Source organism: Scomber japonicus, chromosome 11 (assembly GCF_027409825.1).
Source record: "Scomber japonicus isolate fScoJap1 chromosome 11, fScoJap1.pri, whole genome shotgun sequence".
NCBI classification, from domain to species: Eukaryota; Metazoa; Chordata; class Actinopteri; order Scombriformes; family Scombridae; genus Scomber; species Scomber japonicus.
Window position 1 is genome coordinate 26,467,445 of NC_070588.1, and position 23,905 is coordinate 26,491,349.

Genomic DNA, 23,905 nt, shown 5'->3' on the forward strand with positions numbered 1-23,905 from the left:
TGGCGTGAGACTCTGACCAATCCCTTGGTGCCCCCTGAAAACAGTCCTGAAATAATTGAAGTCTTTATAATGTATACATCTGTAAAACGTTCATGAGACTCGTTTAATGACCAATGGGACAGAGTTTTCACATTAGTTTTGACGAGCTCAGTATTTAAAAGGTCCTTGTATTCTTACAAGTACCTCCTCTAGATCTGCTCCCATGGCTCTGTGGATTTTCTTTTTCTTTTTTTCTTTAATAAAGTTTTGAGGATGCTTCAGGTCTAAGGTAATGTAGGGAGAGCCATGCCTGAAAATGCACAACTGGTGGTGAACTCCTCGTCAACAGTTATTATTATTATTATTATTATTATTATTATTATTATTATTATTATTATTATTATTAGATACTGTAATTATATGCACCTTAAAATGATCATCTTTTTGGAAACCCTACACAATGTTACGCAGAGAGTTATTTCATTGTATTTATTTTTTTATGCCAGGTATGCCACAACAAAGAAAATGGCTTTAATATGAAACATTATATTAATTATAGTACTTTTTAAAGATGAGAGTAGACAACAGTAAATAATGATTAGAAAGACAAATACTGTAATTCTTGATTTGTTGACTAACAATACATGAAACGCATATATTGTGTGGACCTGTAGGGGCGATGTTGTTCCCTGCTTGGTCTCTCAGTATCTCTCTTGCTCTCTGGCGCCCTCCCTCCACCTCTACCTGTCTTCTGTCTTTTTTAAACAGAAGCACCACTTGAGAGTAATTGTAATGATCTTGAGGGAGGATTTGAGGAGGAGTAGGCTGTGGAACCTTTTTCTTGTTATTTCCCCAGCATGTTTTTGAGTGCTGCGGTTTTCTTTTGTCAGTTTGTTATTTTAGTTTGGGATTAAGATACTATTATCAGTTCTTGCTTGGTTGAATTAGATTAGATTATTTTTCCCTTTTTATAGTTTAGTGATTTCCCCATCTTTTGTTTATTTTGGCTGGCTCCCCTTTTGTCACTTTGTATTTGAGTATTTCATTGTTGATATAGAAATACATTTTATTTCTCATGGTTTTGAGTCCTTTCCATGTATTACTGTCTCTAGTGGAGCCTGTGTTTAGAGGGACCATAACAATAGTTCAACAACACACAAGAATACTGAAACTCAGCTGACCCTCAGGCTGAAGAGTGTGTAACGTCAGCAGAGAGAATCTGACTGGTAAGTCAACATCGTAGACACACACACACACATTTAAGACTTCTGTACATGCTCCTGGGCTTTTTCTTTTTCTTTCACATGTATATCTCTTCTCTTTTAAATTAAGTTAATCTACCTACTGCAATACAGCTTCACCATCTTTTTCATCATTACACATTTCACACAGAGACAGATTAATAAAAGTTAGTTAAGCTTTATTTAGAGTCTAAATATACATAAAGTCTCATTCACATTTGGTTATTTTATGAGAGGCCTTAAAATAAATGACAAACTGTGTATATACAACATCACAGCAACATAAAATACTCAAAAAAATACACAATGTTTAAAATGTGTCTGTTTTTTGCATTTTATTCCAGTAGTGAGGTGTCGTAATACTGGGAACCAGTCTTTGCCAGTTTAGAGTTGGTATTAGGAACTTTAAAAGTTATCATGGTGTACACTTTGAACCTGATTATGGATGTAAATGATCTCTACAATGTATAGCAAAGGGTGTGCTGATGCCTTTAAGTTGTCAGTGATGACCATTATTTTCTTTATGTTTGTTGAATAATGAATCAAATGGTGCTGCCAGTCATGACTGCAGCATGAACATGTAGGATATTCTACACTGAATAGCTCCATAATAGCGCATCAGCTGTAGGACATAGTGTGTCTCTTTAAAAAGAAGCTCAAATAATTGTTTTATTCAAAACAATGTTCAGTATTACTGAGTCAGTTTTGACCCGTCTCCATTCACACTCCCGATAATGTCAACACACAAACCAAAGAACAATATTTCCATCAGCAATAGTCCATCAAATTGAACAACTACACAACTGTCTTCCTCTTTACTGAGAGTAACTTAAATACTTAGACAACATTAGTTTCAGAATATTTAAAAGTACACTAACGCAAACATATCAGATATTATCTAAGATAAGCTGTTGATGCATCATGAGCTGTTGAACTTGCTGTTGTGTGTGTATGTGTGTTTATGTTAAAGTATGTAACTCTGACACCAAGTGTTTAGAAATGGTACTGCGGCTCATATTCAAAACACTGGAGAGAGCTGTATCTCCTCGCCCCCTCCCTGCCAGAGTTGACGTTCACGCGGGTTGCCAGTTGTTGGACGTGATCCTGCAAAAGCATCTCCTATACATACCCTTGTTTTGTGTCTCAAATTGTCACGACGTATTTGAGTCATAACGAGGCTTTTTTGGTTATGTAACATCAGACATTATCTGCAGTGTTCCTAGCTGCAGCTCAGTGGCACTTGGCAACCTGGATGCTGAACTGCTACTGACTCGGTGATTGGTAGATAGGTTGTGGGTGGCGTATCAGGCCAAAAAACAGAATGACAACATAAACATTACTTGAGGGCTGCAACTGAGCTTTTCAAATGTAAATATTCTGGCTGGACTACTACCGTCAGTGATATCAGTGTTTGAAATGAACATGATTCCTTAATGTCTGGTTACATTTTAGGGCCATTTTATGATTATTTGGAATATATTTGTTACATACAGCTACTTTAACAGAAGTAAATGTTTCAAGTAGACATCATCATCATTGTTTACCACAGATTTTCAAAAACAAAAATTAAAGGCAAAGAATAATCCAAAACCTTGAAAGAAAGCGTAATTAGACATTTGAGTTTCATGAAACACAGAGTCTCAGGAACACTGACTTTTATTTTGAAAAATCAATCCAAGACTGAGACAGCTTCAGCTGGAAGGGTCAGAGTGAGGTGGAGGCATCTTCTGAAAGCATGTTCTGGAAAGCAATGACTAAATCCTCTTGTGTCATATACTCATCCATCAGGTAGAAATCTGTGTCTGAAATATTCTGCCAGGCTACTAAAGCTTTGTTGTTGACATCATCAGGGCCGTAGCTTGGATTATTAAATCGCTTCTCATGCTCAGTAATATCTTGAAGGAAGTTCTTACAGATTGCTTTTGCTTTTGCTTTTGCTGTTTTTGATAGCTCATTTCTCAAATGGCAGCTCACACTGTCTGCCAGAAGATCTTCATAAAGCACCTTGTAGTAGGGAGGGGGGCATATGTGGTAGCGATAGCGTTTGCGCAGACAGCGTTTTACACAACAGCGTATTGTCTGCTCACCAATGCTCCAAACTAAAATAAAGCCACAGATAAGACCAAAGCCAATGTCCTGTAAAAGAAAAGAAAGGTAAACATTAAAAGAGCCATTGTATAGTTTAAAGACACATAACACCGTAAAGCAGTGCTGTTGTTAATATTAGTACAAATTACAAAAATAAATGGAAGTTTTTGAGATATTTCAATCTGGATTAAAGTGGTGGACCAACCATCTGACCAACAATGCCATCACTGTAGTTTAAAAAGCCTCATTAGGACTGTCTGGGTGGTTTGATCAGATTCGATTGACACTTATTTGACAACATTACCAAACAACATACTTATCACTCATCAGATTATTTATATTGCTTTATTTATATGGTGGTCAGAAGCATCACCTGTTTCCTTTGAGAAGCAGAACATGAACAAAAATTACAGAAAAAATAAAACAAACTATTCAGACTCTGAAAGAAGGTAATCTGCTCATGTAGGACTAAATCGCCTATAGTAAGAATCTGATCTACAAAATAGATTCTCAGTGTCTTGTACCTACCCCTAATCATATTAACTTCATTTCAGAAATGATTAAAGTTTTGCTTATGAGATAACCATTCATTGATACTTACTAGTGACTCAGTCTTATAGTGGATTTTGAGGAGTTGCTCCTTGTAGGTCAAGTTTTGTTTGCAAGGAATTCCAGCCTGGGAGACATCGTAGTGTGTCATCAGACAAACATACCAATCTCCATCAAACAGAACAGTGGTTCCCCATACGACACCCAGACATACATAGTTGATGATCCATTGAAGAAAACAAGAGCAAACACGATAGTGGCAGTTGTAAAAAATCACCCGGTCAGAGAAAACCTCAATGGCGTTGACGACCCAGGTGAGGATGAAAGGAGGCGCAAACAAGTACAGTCCACTATTTAGGTTCAATTTTGGACCTGCTATGCATGAGCATTCAAAACTCATGTCAAATAAGTACTGCAGAAGGTAGAAGATGACTATAAGGAGGAATGTACTCACAGCATTTCTTACAATGTTAAAAAGTTTTTGAATAAGCTCATTACCTACGTGAGGCATGCTGGCTAAAATGAACAACAAAAAAATGGTTTCCAGATATGCTGTAGAGAGACTGTTCCAACTATCTAGTTTATCTTTCTCTCAGAAAATGATCTTCATCCACTTAAGAATCCAGGAGTTTCATGCATGTGATGCCCTCCCTGCCACCTAAGAGAAAAGGTGTCACATTTATTTATATGGCACCTTTTACAGTGATCAGATATGTGCCAGTCTTGAGCACTTTCACAGTGATGGTACAGTATTTCACTTCCCATGTGAAGGGAATTTTCCCACACCAGTAGTAACACTATCAGATCCTCATTTTGAATTGATTAAAGAAACTGTTGAAACAGTTTTATGTGTCGAGACTGATCCCACCCTCATGTCATGTCTGTGCATTATCAGTTCTGTTTAAAGTTATACAATCTGCATACTGTATGTACCAGCACATCTAAAGCTTACTAATTAACTTGTTGGATCTGTGTAAAAAGTGTAAAAGAAGTATTGACTGAATGTGTTGTTACTACAAGCTAACTGTTGGTCCTCTGCTTTTAGTCTGAACTTAATGAACAATTATAAGAGTGGTGTTACCTGCTCATTAAATCCTCAAAGAGAAAGCATATAAGAGTATTTCCCAAAATAATGAACTATTCCTTTAAACCTAAATGTTACTCTACCATGTTCAAACATAATGTAAAATTACACAACATGTCATGTCAGTAAATGCATGTTTCAGTAGGGTTATTTGTATGGTCATTATGCTATTTGACCATCACCCTTGATGTCACAAAATATGTGATATGATGTTTATATCACTTGACATCATAGCAACCACACAAGATCAGTCTGTTAGCTAGTGTCTTTTGCACTGACTTCTAAAAAGAATAAGCATGTTGTAATGGTGCTGTTGTGGTGCATCTTTACTATCTTTTTTTTTTTTCAAATGGATCATCATGTTTATTATCTGCGTGGTCACTTTGCTTTTACTTTTCTATAACACACTATGTTACATTGTTTTTACAAAATTGGGAGTTAACTGTCATCAGTGTTAATGTGTGATGCAAACAGTAGCCTAATAAATATGTACAACTGACAGCTTTATCTATTGTGTGTGTTTGTGCTGTCTTGCAGGGGTGTGCTACAATATAAATAGCAGAAAACTGCATATTTTATGTGTTTTAAATGTCAAAGTTATCAGTGATATATGAACGTGTAAAGCCATAAGCACTTCTGAATGATTCTGTCCACCTGTATGACAGCACAACAACAACTTGACATGTCAATTTTATGTATGGCTCTTGTCTATATTTAGAAGAGGAAGCAAAATACTAACTGAAATGAAAGTAATTTCACTTCCTTTATATGTGGTTGTATTACCACATGAGAATTTTTTAGTGGCCGTTAGAGTTTCTGTCATGTCACTGTGACTTTATGTAATCAAATCAGAATGTATTCAAACCCTGCCATGAAAAACAGGTTGTAATAATTCAATGTATTTATTGACAAACATTCTCTAGCTGATACAACTTAATGAATGCCTGTTAGATCATAACACACATCACACTTTACCTTTTCTATTAACAATGACATTTCCAGGCAAAATAGATTACAGTTTGTGGAGAGAATGAAATTGCAAGAGACCTAACCTGTCAAGGTTAAACTGATTTACAGCTCTACCTTTATCAATGAGATTGTTCCTGCAGACCACAGATTTAGAAAACAGACATATTTGTATTTTATTTTTTACATATTTTATTTAGCTGTGCATTTTCTATATCTGTTTATGAAATGCATTTTTAATGTCTTGTGCCAAAGAATCTGCTAAACAAACAAGAATTGCTTTATTCTGGGTTTAAGTGACGTGTTTAAGAAGTATACTATTTCTGAGGCTTTTCCACCTTCACAAATTGCAGTTTACTCCACCTTGTGTAAACTGTTGTAGGAAACACCAGGTACTTATCATTCTTTGGCCTTATCTTTTACAAATGTTTCACAAAATGTTATCCAGCAGCAACCGATATACTGCAAGATATATTCATTTAGATAACTTTTAACCCTAACCTAACCTCATATATATAAAACACACCAAATGTAATTTCTGGGGAACAACCCTCTGACTTAGAGCTCCTATATTTTTTTAGTAGTATTAAAAGTATCAACTTTTGTGTTGATAAGATAAGTAAATTAAGCCTGTGACAGCATGTCAACAAGTATGCAGCACCCGCCTTAAAGGTAATATTTACTTATGGTGTTGTGTTTAAAGTGCTGTGAAGGAGACCAAACAGTGAACTGTCATTCCGTGGAAGTCAAAGAAGTCTGTTTGTCGGAAGTGTGGAAACTATTTTTAAAACAATGGTGGATATATAGAAGCAATGGCCCAGCTGGACCTCTGACTTCATCAAAAGGATCGATTTGTTCGTTCTTCTATAGACCCTCTGCCTGCAGCCATGGCTTCCCTGGGACAGATCATCTTTACCAGGTATGGCTAGAAAGTTTGGATGTGTTCCCTACAGGTAGGGATTCAAATGTAAAAAGATGTAGGTGTCTACAATGATTGAAAGTACGCCAAGTACATTTGTCAAGTTCTTTCTTAGTACTTTTCTTGAGTATTTTCATTAGTACTTCGTACTTTTTCCGATGTTGCATTAAGAAAACGCAACATATGCTTATGAAATAAAAATTGTTGCATTGTTGAAGATAAAAGCAGTAATTTTTTATTGTCTTTGAAAAGCAAGATCTAAATGGGATCGTGGTCACTGTTCCTCTCAAATTTCTCAAATGGCTTCACTAAGACAGTGGTCACCAACCCTGCTCCTGGAGGGCTACTGCCCTGCATGTTTTAGGTATCTCCTCACTCTAACACACCTGATTCTAATAATCAACTCATTATCAAGCCCTTGACAAGCTTCAGCTGCTTGATAATGAGTTAGCTATTAGAATCAGGTGTGTTAGAGTGAGGAGATACCTAAAACATGCAGGGCAGTAGCTCTCCAGACCAGGGTTGGTGACTACTGCATTAAGATAACAGTCCGAGGGCAAAAGTGGTGAAATGATGCAAAAATCTTAATTGAGAGGTTAGAGAACAGTATAGAAGATATATAGAAGTTTTCTCTTCTTTCTTTCCCCGTTTATCATCTCACAGTCCTGTAGATTCATATTGTGACCCCTTGCTTGGGACCACAGGAATAAATTACTCAACAGAGTGAAAACCAGCTCCACCTTGAGTAGAAAAGTAAAATAGTGCTTACACATTGATGCATCAGTAACAGTTTCACAATATTGGACAGATATGTCATAATGTAACCATTACAGAGGCCATTTTTCTGCAAAGTCTGTACTTTTAATAGTTTAAGTACATTTAGCTCTACCTTGAATTTTCAGTGTAGAACATTTACTTCTAATACTGATTATCGGGACTTAAAACAAGCTGATTTTATGTGTGTGTTTCTCTTTGTGTGTAGCATGATTATCCTCATCATACTATTCTCTACGCTCATCATCCTCATCTTAGCCTTGGCGTTCACAGGTAAGAGTGGTGGATTGTCGTGAGATCTTGTTTTCATTAGCGGTGTCTCTTTCAGGCCTCAAGGCATACGTGGGTGTGTTCAGCACATGTGATGTTAGTCTAAACAAAAAGACAGTTAATGAGTGTTTGTCTGTGTGGTGCAATGGTGGAAAGTAACTAAGTATATTTACTCAGGTATTGTACTTTAGTACAATTTTGAGGCACTTGAGTATTTCCATTTACTTCCACTCCGATACATTTCAGAGGGTAATATTGTATTTTCTACTCCACTACATTTATTTGATAGCTTTAGTTACTTTTCACCTGAAGATTTGACATAATGACACTAATTATTTTCATGAGCCTTATGTATCTAGTGCCCCTTTGGAGGGTTCTGACCCATAGGCTGGGAACCATTAGACTAGTTAGATGTACATGAATTAGTTCAAACTTGCTCCACCTCCAGAGGGATGCACATTTTCACTCATTTCACTCATTCACTCATACTTCATTTTTTCAGTATGAATAATGTTTGTAGAGACATCTTGCTTGTTTTGTCTCATCCAACATAGACAGGCTTTGACTACATATGGTCTTGGTTAGGTGGGCCCACCTGTAAACCAGCATATGGTGAGGGTAGGGCTGTAATGGGACAATGTATATAAATTATATTGTAAGACAAGAGAAAAATATCATATTTTATATTGTTGTGATGTGAATCATACTCTTTGTAGCAGTATTTTTCATCATGTGGAGTCTGTCTATCTTTTGTGTGGATTACATTATTAAATTCTTCCTCTTCTTCTTCTGTCGCCTCAACCCACAGGCCCTTTGTCTGAGGGACAGAGCAGCAACAGATCACCCATTGCCAACCTTGGTGAGGATGAGCTTCTCAGCTGCTATATTCACACAACCGGCGAAAAAAATACATTCAGTGAAGTGTCAGTAATTTGGGAGAAGACGTCACTGAGTGGGGTCGTTTACGATTATTACAGTGGAGCTGCAGATTTTACAGACCAGAACTTACAGTTCAAAGGAAGAACTCAACTCTTCCCTGAAGCTTTGGTCCAAGGGAACGCTTCGCTGTTGCTGAGGAGTGTAAGACAGAGTGATGAGGGAGAGTACACCTGCCATGTTAGCGCCGCCGAAGGTGAAGGGCAGGTCAGCATTCATCTGAGAACAGCAGGTAAGAGTTGTCGTCTTTCCAGTTCCACTGTGTTTGCTTTGACTCTCTGAGAACATTTGTAGCTGTCTGAGTTGAAACACTCATCTGGTGAGTCAGGCTAGATAGACGGGTGTCCCTTTTATACAATTCCCTGTAACTACATTGCTACTTGTTGCTTTTTCACTATTTTATTTTCTTGGCTCTTCAGGCTTAAGAAGTAGTTGTATCCAATGTGACATGACAGTTTATTGGCAGCACAGTAAATGTCTCAAATCTGCTTTGGACATTTCACACTGCAGCATGAATTAATGACTTTTACTTCACTTTTTCTCAGCTTTTACAGCGCCAACATTTACAGTCTCAAATGGCACCCTGACTGCTGAGGCAAACAGGTGGTTCCCTAAACCAAACGTGACATGGTTGGACTATTTTGGGAAGGTCCTACAGGGGAGCACGAGTTTCATGCAAAACTCTGCAGGGATATGCAGCATAGTGAGCAGGCTGCAACCATTCAATATCAGCGACACTTACACCCTCAGGATTCAAAATGACTTGGTGACTGCAGTCTCTGAAGCAACAGTAATGGGTACACTTTTATGTTTTTATATGCATGTTTTAGAAGCACTTATTAATGATGTGTTATGAACTGGCAGGGTATGCTACATAATCTTTACTCCACTCTAATCCATGAAGTTTGGTTTACTTCTCAGTCTGTTTAAAAAGAGTTTTATAAATGCCAATGCCACAAATGAAATTGTATTTCAAACAAGATTTGACTTTTTGAATCTTTCATATTTTACAGGCTCTGATGTTAAGAAGAACACAATCTTCACCTTCAATTCTGCACCCTCCCTGCCAAGATCATATCTGAGTATTATGACCTGTGTGCTCTGCATGTTATTTGACCTAGCCTGACACACACACATACACATTAAATATACTTCATAAATAATGATAAATCTTAGTTTTTATCTCGATGTGTGTATGCAACATATTTGTTTAGATTTTGATAAAGCAATGGCAACACAAAGCAGTAAAACCTTTGTTATTAATTTATTTCAGTGGATGTTGTTACTGTGTAACGTGGTGCATTTACTCTGGCAAGCTTTACTTTATACTTCCTGTGATGTACTGTATGTGTCATGTCCTCACTGAAGTCTGTAGACTATTTGTCAGTAAAACTTTCTAAATACTACATTCAGTTTTTGAGTTTTATTTTCATCTGTTTTGTTCATCATTAAATAAAATGAATTGCCATTTTTGCAGAGAAATTGAAGCAAATTAAAAGTAATGTCACATTATGGATTTTTTTAGCAACTATAGAGCCATACTAAGTATCATCAAATTAGTAGCTAGTCCTGAGTTTAGTAATAAACTAAATGCAGTTTGGTCCCCAACCTCCTCTGAGGAATAATTCCTCTGCAAGTGGGAGATGAAGACCTCGCTGACAGAGGCTTCTGCCAGACATTCCCAGTTCACCCTCACACCTGCCCAACAACTCTCACCCAAGGTAACTCTGGAGAAGAAAGAGTCCAACCCCTCTCCAGGAGTTTGGTTGCAGGGCCAGTTCTGTGCATAGAGGTCAGCCCATCTACATCTAGTTGGTATTGCTCCCCCTCTTGCATGAGTTCCAGCTCCTTCCCCACCAGCAAGATAACATTCCACATCCCTAGAACTAGTTTACAATGCCCAGGATCAGTATGTTCTGGCCCACAGCCCTGCCTGCTGCCCTTTTGGCAATGCACCTGACCTCAGACTTTATCCCTGCAGGTGGTGAGCCCACAGGGTGGTGACTTCATGTCAGTTCTGGGACCAGCCACCATATACTGGCCAGGCCTGGCTCTCAGTCTCCCTCGTCTGGTCCAAATTCCCCCATTCCTGAAGGGCTGCTTCATATGGGTCAATGAATCATTCTTACTCTGGACCCTCACATGCAACCATTTTGCCCCCAGCATGTATCTGTGATCCTAGGATCACAAGCAAACCCCTCCACCACAAGGTGCAAACCCCTTCACCGTGGTAGGGTGGTGATTCTTGGAGGAGTTAAATTACATATACCTTTATAAATAATAATAACCCTGAATGTTTATCTGTGTGTGTGTGTGTGTGTGTGTGCATTTAACACATTTATTTAGATTTTGATAAAGTAATGACAGCATAAAGCAGTAAACCTTCCTGGAATGAACTTCCAGAAAATTTCTGTAAAACTAAAAGAAAAATTAAAAAAAAAAAAAAAAGTAAGAAAGTGGAAAAGAAATGAAGTACGATATCTCAATGTGAATTTGAGATAAGGTGACAATAATGTGACTTTCAGTTGCTACACTATACATTTTGAGTATTAGACATAATACACTTTCAGTTACATTATCTGGTAAGGTTTTTTAAAAAATACATTGAAGTATTTTAGTTGCTTACATACATTGGTTACTTTGGTAAAGTTATGATTTGGCGTGTGTATGTATACTTTTTTTAAAAGTACAGTAATGCAGTGCAGTCACTTTTCTGAGTGTGGTTCTTCAAAAGATATTGTCCCAATTTCCAGTAACACTGTTCACAGTTGTAATTATACAAAGTATTGGGTAGAAAAGGTTTGTGAGTACAGCACTAAGTTACCTCATAATATTACATTACAGAAGTGTTATGTTTCAATGTAAGGCTACTATAGGTGCAGTTTATAATGAAATAGTAGTATTTTCATGTTATACACGCAACACCCTTCACCACTAAATGGCTCTGTAAGACTGTGTGTATGATAGAGATCGATGTAAGAATGAACAAGAGAATCTGGGTGTGTTACCAGTGCTAGCTGTCATGTCATAACTGAAGGCTTTGCAGATTATCAGTATAACTTCAACAACAATCTACATGCAACTTGAGTTTTATTTTTCTATCTGCTTACCCTAAAATAAGATGAATTGCCATCTTTGCGCACACAATAATGTGTCACATTATGAACATTTCAGCATAGTCATTAAAACTATAATAAAATGTGTAGCCATTACTCAGTTAAGTATTATATCCTATTAAATGCATTTAGTTCTGAAATCAGTGCATTTTTATTTGTTTGGAAAAATGACATAAATATGTGATTTCAGTAATTCATACGAACGAATAATTACCACTAATGTGTTGATATGGATGTTAATTTTTTCAAAGGAACATACAGTACTTGAATGCAGCATTGCCCATTAGCCTACACTAGCAACACACGTGTGTGTTTAATCACAGCATCTATCAATCCATACAAGCTATAAAAGAACATTGATCTGTCTTGCCAGCAGATGGGGACAGTCAGGGTCCCAGCTTGGTAGTAAAGAGTCTTGGAAAGTCTTTGGACCACCCCTGACAAGCAGTTAGAGGCTTCCCATTGGTCTGGTGTGGGGCGAGGTGTCATATGTCCCGTGGAGCCCTGAACGCAGCTCTCTTCTCTCCAAGAAAAGTAGGACATTCCGGTTGGATTTTAATCAATGAGTTCAAGTCTAAGCAAGAATATGTGATGGTTAAGTTTCATTTGAGTGGTTATAAGCAGGAGAAAAGTACTACAGAAGTTAATTTTCAGTACAGAAGGGTTTGTTGTACTCGACTGGTGTTCCCTTGCTTGTTTTTGGAACCAGAAGTCATCGAAAACCTACAATGTCGCAGCGTGAACATAAGAAAAACGGAGAGCAGCCGACTTTAAACTCGGAACACAAGTTACACAACGTCATGGTAAACCCGAGGTCGGTGTGTAATGTGTGTAAACGCTTGTACCGGGACCCTAAAATCCTGCCCTGTCTGCACACCTTCTGCTCCGACTGTATCGGCCAGCTGGAGCCGTTCTCTGTATCCTCTCGTAGTCACCGGGACGGTCCGGAGGAGGGCAGGGGCGGGGAGGCGTTCGCTGCGGATCGAACCTCCGTCACCGTTACGGTGCTCTGCCCCGACTGTGACTCCGAGGTGGACATCCCGCCTTCGGGCCCGGCCGGGCTGAGCACCGACCACCTGGCGCTAGACGAAGTGTTCCTGGAGACTCTGGTGAGCAACGGCCCACTGGGATGCGACTTGTGCGGGGAAGGAGGCGCCGAGAGCCGCTGCGAGGTCTGCTGCGTTAACCTGTGCGAGTTCTGCTGCCAGGCACACAGGTAGAGTCTATTCTATTCTATTCTTTTCTATTCTATTCTGATCTATTATATTCCTCTATCAGGCACACAGGTAGATTCCATTCTATTCTACTCTCTGCTCCTGCCAGACTCATGGGTAGAGTCTATTCTATTCTGTTCTGTTCTGTTCTATTCCTCTGCCAGGCACACAGGTAGAGTCCATTCTATTCTATTCTGTTCTGTTCTGTTCTGTTCTATTCCTCTGCCAGGCACACAGGTAGAGTCCATTCTTTTCTATTCTGTTCTGTTCTGTTCTGTTCTATTCCTCTGCCAGGCACACAGGTAGAGTCTATTCTGTTCTATCCAATGGGTTAGGTTGTATTTTTGTGAAATTATAAGGAAAAAACTGTGTCAATGTATGGAGTTTCTTCTAAATAGTAAAGACACAGATTTTCAACATAAGGTTGCAACACATTTGATTCTGTTTTAAGTTTTTTCCCCTAAATTCAAACCTTAAAACTGATGACATTAGGGAGTATATTCAAAGTAGCCTTTAAAAGGATGTTTCTCAGTCATCTGTAGGCTGATGTACTATGAAGAGAACTTGGGATATGTAAGCTTAGCCACACTGCAATTGTATGTTGGATGGCCACAATAGATTATACTGAGTTGTATTATCCTTAATTGTGTTGCCTTATATTCTCTTGAAAATAACTTTGAACTCATCTCATTGAACTCGACCTTTATTCCGACACACAGACATGTATGTATCTGTATGTGTTCTGTTTTGTGTCTGCAGGCGGCAGAAGAGAACAACATCTCATTCTGTTCAGCGTCTCGAGGAGCTGAGGTCTCGAGGTCGTCTCTGCCGTCCTGTCCTGTGCTCCCTGCACTCCGGCCAGCAGCTCCGGCTCTTCTGCCAGCCCTGCGACCTGCCAGTCTGCCTGGAGTGTGCCGCCACGCTGCACCGTGACCACCGCTGCTGTCCCATGCTGGATGTTATCGATCACCACGGAGACCACATCAGAGAGCTGGTGACGGCGCGCCTTCGACCTCGCCTGGAGCAGCTGGAGCGCTCACTGCAGAAGGTGGAGCAGAGAATGTTTTGAAAATGATATAAATGTTGAAAATATCAGGAATGATGTTTGAAACTGAACTTTTCCTTCCTACTCTCTGTGACAGGTGGAAGTATCCCAAGATGCTTTGCAGACGCGAGTGGAAGAAGCTGCGAGCGAGGTGAGGGCGTTTGCACGAAGCTACGCCAGCGCTGTGGAAGCCCACTGCGTGTCTCTGCTGCGTCGTCTGGAGGAACTCCGTGTTCAACGCAGGTATGACACAATAAACATGATTACTGAGTAGGAGTAGAAAGTGTAAAAAAAATCCAGTCAGCATAAATTCAGCTAGAATTTTTAGTTTTGAAGCATCTCACTTACACTCCCAGCTCAGAGTATAAGGTCTCATTTGAGGTTGGCTTATGTGACTTTTGTAGTTTTTATTAAAACAAAACACATGTAACTGCATGAGAGCTTAAATGATTTGTCTGTCAATCATTTATTTGATTAAAACTTTGGATAAACTACAAATCCTTTAAATAAAGTGTCAAGCAAAATGCCAAACATTCTTCAGTTCCAGCTTGGGTGTGAAATGTGAGAAACATCCTCTTTTTCTTTTGTTATATTTCTGTAAATTTAATAAGTTGGGATTAAAATAGTTTAACAAACAAGCAACACAGATACATCATCAAATTATGGCAGGCATTTATAAATTAATTGATAATGAAAATAATTGCAGCCTTGAAACTACACATTTTTCCATACATTTTCCACATATTTCCATCTACTTTAAACAGCATATTGGTAATAAGCTGATAAGCAGTAAAGAATCCAATATGCTGTTTGAACTGCTACACACAAATATGTGCTGTAATTCATATAAAGCCTGAAAACTGGGCTTCAGATGACTGTGTATCACAAACAAGATAAAGTTCTTTGTAAAGTGGGGCAATTGTATTGTCATTGACTTACAGTAGTGCTAACTCAGACATTTGCAATTTGTTGTCATTGGTATAAAACTATAGTAGGAAGATTATAACCGCACCACTTATTCTGAGTTTATTCTAAGGAACATTAGGCACAATGTATTTCCACAGAAAAACACTGCGAACTGTATTCACATCTCTCATCAATCCCACAGGAACCAGCTCCACCTGCAGAGGGCGCAGCTGCAGCAGGCTCTGCTGGACGTCCGAGGCGGCGTGGAGTTTGCAGAGAGACTGCTGAGCTGCGGCTCAGAAGCTGAGATTCTCAGCGCCAAAGGAGTGACCCTGAGAAGACTGACCACGCTGGCCAGCTACGACCCCCACCTGGCAACAGTCACCCCCGACAACGGCAGCAGCATCAGCTTCATGCCCAGGGAGCCAGCAGGGGAGGTGGAAGGCTACCCGGTGGTCGGGGTCATCCACTCTAAGACAGTGGATCTTAGCAAGTGCACCATTGAAGGAGAAGGTAAGCCAGGAGTTTCATCTTTGCACACTACTGGAGTTAAAAGTGGTTTGTTAACATGTTAATTGTGTATGCAGGTAAATATCATGAATAATAAGTATTCCTAGGATCAGGTGTTAATTAAGAGTTTTGCAGCTTTTCTCCCTTTGTGTATATACTTCTGCCGTGTGCTATTTATCTAGTCATTACACTGAACTTACATTTTTAATAGGTGCATCATATGTTCATTTATTATCTTTCATTTAAAAGCTGGATGCACATTCTTATTCCAACCACTTGTTTAACTAAATACTTTTTAAATGCTATTAGCCCTGGAAAAAAGATTTAAAAAAAAAACATTTACTAGAGATCACTGGCAGTGGTTGCAGGCAGATGGGTGTAAAGAGGTAGGGTAAGTACTTGGAGGGTGGTGTACAGTTGGAGCAGTCAGTTGAAGATTATTACCTTCCTGGATGCTTTGTCTCAAAGACAGAAATTCCTTTGGGACCAAAGGAATGTTGAGGTGACTCAACAGGCCTGAAGGCAGAGCACTAAGGGGGTGTCACACACACACACACACAGGCACACACACACACACACACACACACACACTCACACACACACACACACAGGTGACATTACAAGTGGCTATGGGGCATTTTCATGTGTCAGGAATGACTTATGTAAGACCAAAGGCACACAGTTAGTTAGGCCTCCAGTGTTTTGTAATGGAAGACACACACACACACACACACACACAGAGGCAACATGACATGTACATTTAATTCACAGTGAAAACATTAATTTAAGAGGATGCCATATGAGTTAAGTATGCCTCAAGGTTCCTTATTTATTTTATTGTCTGACTTCACACATGCATATAAATCATCACACAGTAATGGGGAAAATGAATAATAGCAATAAGCTTTATTATAGAAAAAACACATTTAGAACAACATTTTTCAAAGCAGTTAAAGACCTCCACAATGAATAAAGTTTAAGCAAAAAAATGAATAGATAAGTTCATCAATTAATTTCATTAATTTAATCGTTAGTTTCTGCCCTAATGTAATACTCATTAAAGCATTGTCTTATCACGCCCTTTCAACACACAGACTCACACGCTCACAGCCAGCAGAGATTTGTAGAAGCTTGTCTCTGTTAGTGGTTTAGCTTCAGTTAGTGTTTACCTGTGTTCAAGATGAAAAAGCTCAGCAAATAACATCTTGTATGCAGCGTCTCTGAAGTGTCAAAGAACAAATGTATCGTTGGGAGGTTTGCCAGAAGGTTGTATGTGTTCTGTATTGTGACAGGCGTTTGTCTGGGTCTGTGTCTTAAAGTCCCAGGGGTGCCTGTGTATTAGACTGGGTGTATTTTGTTTGATTTGGGATTCTAAAGAACACTTCGCCCTGCATTGACCTTTCCATTTATCCAGACGGCGCCACTTTTATACGTTGTATTGACTCTTAAATGTGTTTTCTACTTTTATGTGAAGGGACAGGCTGAATAAATCCACCTTATCACTACATCAGCTTAACTTTCATTTCCTTCCCAAGTTGTTTGTCCCCCAACCAACTTAACTTTCACTCCAAGGCCACATCAGCTTTCCACTCTGTGACTCTTTCAGTGAACAGATAAAGCCCAGATGTCTTTATTTACTGTAAGAAGGTAGAAATCTTTGAAGCTTACTGACGATTATCCTCTCAGTGTGATAAGAGCGGGGTTTGAAGTGACGTGGATTTGGACCTCGAGGCCAAACAGCACAGATGAGACGGAGGCCAGAACAGTTGCGGGTGTAATAGAGACAGCTGCTGGGCTGCTCGGCTTAGCAAGCACAAACTCACAAACTCACAGATAATGCACAGCCATTAGTAGCAGCACAGAAGCAATGATCATAGGAAGAGTGGTCCAAATGATAGTAATTGTAGCAGCAGTTGTCATTTCTTCCCCTAAAATACTGAAAAATAGCCCGTTTTTTAATGGAAAATAAGATTTATGCATTTTTAGCATTATTGAACACTTCTTTTTACAGTTTGACATTATGACCTCTTCCTGAGGACAGGCTAATTTGCATATACTTTAAGAGTACAGTGCAGTATCTACATGAACACAGGTATTACTAATTGAACTTTTTATTAAGACTTAAGACTTTTTATTCATTATTTTTTGTTATTTTTAATGCAAACTCATGACTTTTCAGTGTAGGACATGTTTTGTCTCTTATTTCAAGAATGGACTCATTATTGCTTGTAAAGTAATTATTAAAACAACTAGGCATTTCAGCTCCTATTATAGTCTGCTTAATAATGTGTGACTTTAAAGTTAACATCCACATGATGTAAAGCTTTTTCTGCAACATTTCACAATAAGTGGTGCCAGTTGTACTCTAATAAATGTACTGTTTACTGTACTGTTATGTCCACCTGTAGTAGTTGTAATAGTAACAGTAATAAGTAACACAAATGAGCACTGTTTTACTACAGATTAGAGTGACCAAACAATGCAGTACAGGTCAGGCCCTAGTACAGGTGGCTGTAGTATTGATTGTTGCAGTTGCAGTATTGGTGTGGTTGGCAGCAGTGGTGTCAGGTAGTAATAGAAGGAGTTGACACAGAATTACGTATTTTCATTAGCAACAGTAGCAGCATCAAGACACATCACCCAGAAGCTCCTGGAGAAGGTTGAACAGGAACAGATGAAAACACAGGGTAGGATTGTTACTTATCGAGCGTCTGATAGAAAGAAAACAAGAAGCAGCATTAATTATCGATGCAAACACAAATTACGTGAGCTTTAACGCAACAACGACACCACAGCAGCTGGTGTATATCTTGTGCCGGTGTGTACCAGGACCACCAGATAATGAAACACTTAAAAAACTCTGTGAGGTTTTTGGGAAAACTCTGGTCAGCAGCAGTGGAGGCCAGCTGAGCCTGAAGTCCCATTCAGACTGGCAGCAAGCACCATATGTTTAGGGAGAAAGTGGCAAGTGGCAAGAAAGTGGTGAAGTAAGCAGTCAGTGCAGGCTTGTTTAGTGGGAGAGATTGTGACACAAGACAAACGTTTGAGCATCTGTGGTTTGTCTTGTGTCTGAAGTGGCTTTTTTAATGTGATGGGCCCGTGCAGGATCAGCTGCTAAACTTGGACATGCAACTCTTTTTGAGTGTGTGTGCATGTGTGGGTGACATTCTTTCTGTTTCGTATATGCCTATACATTTGCATGACTAACTTGTCTTTCTCTCTCAAGCTGCGAGTGTGTCTTCTCTGACCTCTCTGTTTAGTGTGTGTCCACACTTTCTGCTGTCTTCTCAGATGAAGACAGCCTGTTATAGCAGGCTGTCTGCACATTTGTCTGGCCTCTCACCTCTCATCCCCCACATCCTCCCATTTTTTTCTCAGGTCTACAGCGGGGCAGGGAGGGCCAGCAGGGTCACTTCACCCTGGTGTGCCGAGACTCAGCTGGAGAGCAGATGGCACGAGGTGGGGAGCATGTCCTGGTCAGCATCGTAAACAAGGAGAAAAAAAACTGGTGAGTGAATGATAGTGTCAGCCGTATTTCTGATTCACCTAGTGAGAGGAAAGTGGCAGGAGGCCTACTACAGGACAATAGGGGAGCTTTTATTGGTGATCCAGTGCCATACTGCAGTTTTGGTATCAAGATTGATTGTGTTTTACTTCATCTTCTGCCAATCTGCTCATAACAAGTCAACAGAATCCTGAACACCTGTGTGTATAGCTATTTTTGTCACTTTAGTTAGAGGAGGCAGGTCCTCACAGAGACCTCTGCAAACTGATTTAATATTCTTCAACCAGAAAAAATTGTTGATTTTAACAAATGATGTTGGGACTAAGTCCAGAGCACCCAGAGCCAGGGCAAATTTTTTTTTGATGGTTCACATGCACAGAATCTAATTTTACTGCATTGTATGACAACTACAAACCTTAGTAGTAATGATGTATTTCGGTCCTTGTTAACAATTTTCCAGAAAGAATGCACATAGTAATAAATTTCATTTTTTATTACATTTCAGTCAGTAACTCACTCACTCCCTCTAGTCAGCAGCAGTGGAGGCCAGCTGAGCCAGAAGTCCCACTCAGCTGCATTTAGCCCTTACCCTAACCAACACCAAGCTGCTGCAAACTAACAACACAAACCTCTTTCACATGTCAAAGTGGTTAACTGTATCTCACAGCTTGCCACTTAATACGTTGACAAGTGAGGACCTCTAGAGGTCAACCTGTGACTGCAGCGTCCAACATGATGTGGAGTAGAATTTTCATGGTAGTATTTATTGTATAAAAAATTTAAAAAATCATTTGCGGATTGTAAACAAGATGATTATGGAAACAGTCAGATAAATGAGCTCAAAGCAACAAATAGACTGTTCCTATAAGGATTAACTTGTTTTTCTACAAGCAAACACATTGTGGCTTTAACTGTGGTTATTAACAGCTATGATCACTGTGTGGATTAAGGTGGATGTAGAGAAGCAAAGCACCACTGTGTTGTTAGAGTAATACCAGGAATTATGAGAATTATGAGAAAGAAACATGAGGGCAATTGAAAAGCATTTTATTATTCTATGTTATTCTTTCAGCACAGTGGAGACAACAGTGATTGACAACAATGATGGATCCTACACTGTTTCATACACACCTGAAGAGCCAGGAGCTTACTCAGTGTGGGTTTGTGTCAAAGCCCAACACATCAAGGTACAAAGTCAACTCAATAGGTTTATCATGTGAAAATAGGAGAAAGGAAAGTGTACTAACATTCAAGATTTCTTTCTCAAAAGAGTTATAACTTTTTGCAGCTGATATTTGCATGTTAAAATAGTTGAGTATGAAGCAACAGCAAGACATGGCCTCGCCAACAGCTCTCAGTGCATCGCCTCCAGGCTGTTAACATCATACTGATAAAATTCTTTCCAGGCAAAATGTTAAAACAGACTGCCTACAACAGCTCTGATGTTACATTAATCAACAAAAGTATTAGAAAAATAAAAGAATGAATGATGAGAATGAGGTCACTTTTCTGTTTTTCATGTGGTGTTTTGGACAGACACACTGACCGATCTCATCCCGCAGGGTTCTCCATTTATCCTGAATGTGAAGAGGAAGTTTAGGCGTCACACTGGAACATTTCACTGCTGCTCCTTCTGTTCCAGTGGAGGAGCCAAAGAGGCTCGCTGTGGCTGTCCAGGAACTATGCCAGGTACTCAGAGGAAATCTTCAAAATGTGCATTCATACTTTTTTTTTCACAACAAATGACTGTCAAGCACTGCACTGACAAAACAGTTTGAAATCAGGATCTTTCTTTTACTACTGGACAAGACTGTCATCTGTGCTTTTAGAATGACTTCATTGTTCATGTATGTTCATTTATGTTCAAGTTCATTCATGTAGCATTTTAGTCTCAATTTATGAAGAAGATATTGAGTTCTCATGACTCCATGTTGAATGCAAACATCAATCCTTAATAATTAACTTAATAACTTAATAATAATGATTACATTGCAAGATCATTTCTCTGTATCTACACTGAGCATGTCCAGAAAAAGTTGTTGAACTGCATTGGTGTTCATGTAGGAACAGTTATGTGTATTTAAAACAGGCAGAATCAGATGAAAGTAGGGATGCAATGTGAATTACCTTCAGTAATAATTGTAGTTCCTTCTAAGTAAAGTAAAACAAAGCACTGCTGCAACATTCATGAAGAAAAAAAATAGTGTATGGGTCCCTGTGCAATGCCACACAACCTCTACTGTTGTTCCTGATCTCATTTCCTGTCCTTACTTTCCCGCAGGAGGTTTCAAAGGCTGTGGTCACAGCCACAAGGGTCACCCTGGGAAGCCCCACTGGTCCTGCTGTGGCAGCACCGTGGAGCAGTCTGAGTGTCTGCCCGCGAGCGTGAAGGCTGCAGTATCCCCACGAGGCCACCTGCGCACTGTGGAGCTCTGAGGTGACATGGAGACGAGACCTGTCAGGATGATGCAAGTTAATAAAAGATGACAGCCACCGAAAGGTTAGAGCAGCGGGGGGGGCGGGGGGGGGCAGCTTAAGGTTGTCGATGCGAACATTTGGGCAGACTTGAAAGGTCAGGCGAGGAAATTAAAGCTCTGAAGACACAGTGACAGGCAGCGGCAGGACATCACGGTCGCTGTGTCCTCACATAACAGACAATCTGGTATTGGCGGCCTAATTATGATACAAGAGCAACACCAAAGTCTGAGGTAAAAGCTTTTGGGCCATGTTTTAAAGTGCCTTCAAGTGCCCCTCCAAGCACTGCCTGCACACTCTGGCTGGATCTTAACCACTTTTTTTTAATGCACAGATTGGGAATTGTGGGGGCTCAACTCACTGGAAGTCAAGATACGTGAACTAATCAATAATGCCATTATAGCATTCATACATAAAGGCAGAGTTTGTCCATGTGGAATGCTCAGTACTATCACAGTCTCCCACTAAAGCAGACGTGTGAAGGGCATGTTAACAGCTGTTGCTAGGAGAGGAGACATTTGTGCTCCCTCACTGTTGCACTTCTCTTTCACCAGCAATTATTCAATCTCAAGCTGATATGTTTAACCTCACAGATCCCATCTATTCCAAAGGTGCTGAAATCTGTTCCAGACTCATTAGACTGGAAATATTGAAAATCGCCAGACTGTTGTCCTCAACACTTCCTTTGAAAGTACACAGGAGAATACACAGAGAGAAGAACTGTGATCCTCACAAGCATTTACATACATGAATAATTATGTTATTTTGGATGGTAACGTACAGTCATTACTTACAATCAACTATATCATGAGGAAGTAATTAGCAGTACAAAATCGAGCCCAACAGATAAATAGGCAGGTAGATACTATCAACCAGTATTGACTCAATGTCAGCTGATAGGTAACAGGAAATTGCAGTATGGAAATGCCAAATATATGTTTTTAAGTCATTTAGAAAGTGTCACTATTCCATTTGTCTATAGAGACCTGACGAAAAGTGTCAAATGTCCTGCTCAGTATATCACTGGCTCACAAATGTTTAAAACACAAACTTAAAGGAACCTTATGAAAATGTTTATTTTATGCATTTATCTTAAAAAAAAGAAGAACAGAATATTGCCAAATACAATCATTGGCCTCTTCATTAGGTACACCGGTGCAATCTAATCCAATCCAATACAACAGCTCTGCTATAACATTGACATTGTCAGGAAGGTGATCATTCTACTTTATGTTAATTATTGACATCATAGTGGGTGATAGTGGTGGATTAGGGTGCATTATATTGAATGATGTTCCTAATATTTTGTTCATTCCATTAACATACATGAGGGTGGCAAAATATTAGGAACATCATTCAATATAATGCACTTCAGCAGATTGCACAGGTGTATCTAATGAAGTGGCCGTTGAGTGTATATATTATTAAAAAAGCAACAATCCCGTATCAAATGAGCCATAGTACAAAAATATCATAGTAATACTAAAAAGTATTTTTTGTTTGTTCTTATCTTTTCTGAGAACCAAGAATATATTCACTATGTTAATTGATGTTATTTACTACAGTCAGTCTGTACCACTGTGGACCTGCTAGTTATTGGTAAGCTATCGGCTGCTTGGCATGTTTTCCAAATAAATACCAAGTGATTACTCTGCTATTAATATATTATTTTATTTCTTTGTGCTCACTTCAGGTCATTTTTATAACAGGAATAAGAGTATATTCACTATTTTAAAAAACTGCCTACTACTGTGTTGTATACTGAAGAAGAAGAAGCAGTAACAACAGGTGCTTACTTTTTGATGGGTATGTAATAATCACCAATAATTACAGAGAAAATGTCAAAATATGAAACAACTACCTGCCAAATTACCAAATATGATTAATACATGAATACTTTTTTATTACTTAATGGTACCAACAGGTTTAATAATAATGATTGTTATTGATTATGTTACATTGATGAGTTGATCCATGTTCTGTTGTGCTATGTGTTAGGAAAACACTATTTCCATACTCTTGTTTGTGAGTACTACTGTTACTATAGCAACACTACATCCATGTTCATTCATGTAGGCATCATTGGGGTCAGGACTGAAAGGTGCATGCAAACACTTCATGATGAATATTTCATGACGATGGTACACAAATGCCTGTAAATTCAGTCAGGGTTGTTTGGAGGCTGTGAAGAATATTTTATTTCCAAACTGCAACGTTTGCTGTCTGCTGTGTTAATGTAAAGATTTCACACATCAATCAAAGGAGCTCATCGTTATTTTTTTTTTTCCCCTTCAGTTTCATTAGCAAGCAGCTACAGCGTGCCTTGTG

The 23,905-nt window shown here is 39.1% G+C and overlaps 2 protein-coding genes across 2 annotated transcripts; both read left to right on the top strand.

Annotated features, from left to right (window-relative positions):
- Nucleotides 1–6,794: 6,794 nt before the first annotated feature.
- vtcn1 (V-set domain containing T cell activation inhibitor 1) lies at nucleotides 6,795–10,982 on the top strand. The gene is made up of 6 exons (XM_053328295.1): nucleotides 6,795–6,826; nucleotides 7,809–7,879; nucleotides 8,679–9,038; nucleotides 9,352–9,596; nucleotides 10,444–10,527; nucleotides 10,788–10,982. The coding sequence occupies exons 1-6, from the start codon at nucleotides 6,795–6,797 to the stop codon at nucleotides 10,980–10,982; spliced, it is 987 nt and encodes a 328-aa protein (XP_053184270.1).
- Nucleotides 10,983–12,566: 1,584 nt separating this feature from the next.
- On the top strand, nucleotides 12,567–21,552 carry trim45 (tripartite motif containing 45). The gene is made up of 8 exons (XM_053328437.1): nucleotides 12,567–13,138; nucleotides 13,896–14,184; nucleotides 14,279–14,424; nucleotides 15,290–15,600; nucleotides 18,976–19,105; nucleotides 20,175–20,289; nucleotides 20,665–20,791; nucleotides 21,384–21,552. Exons 1-8 carry the CDS (start codon nucleotides 12,651–12,653, stop codon nucleotides 21,536–21,538), a joined length of 1,761 nt encoding a protein of 586 aa, XP_053184412.1. The 5' UTR covers nucleotides 12,567–12,650; the 3' UTR covers nucleotides 21,539–21,552.
- Nucleotides 21,553–23,905: the final 2,353 nt, after the last annotated feature.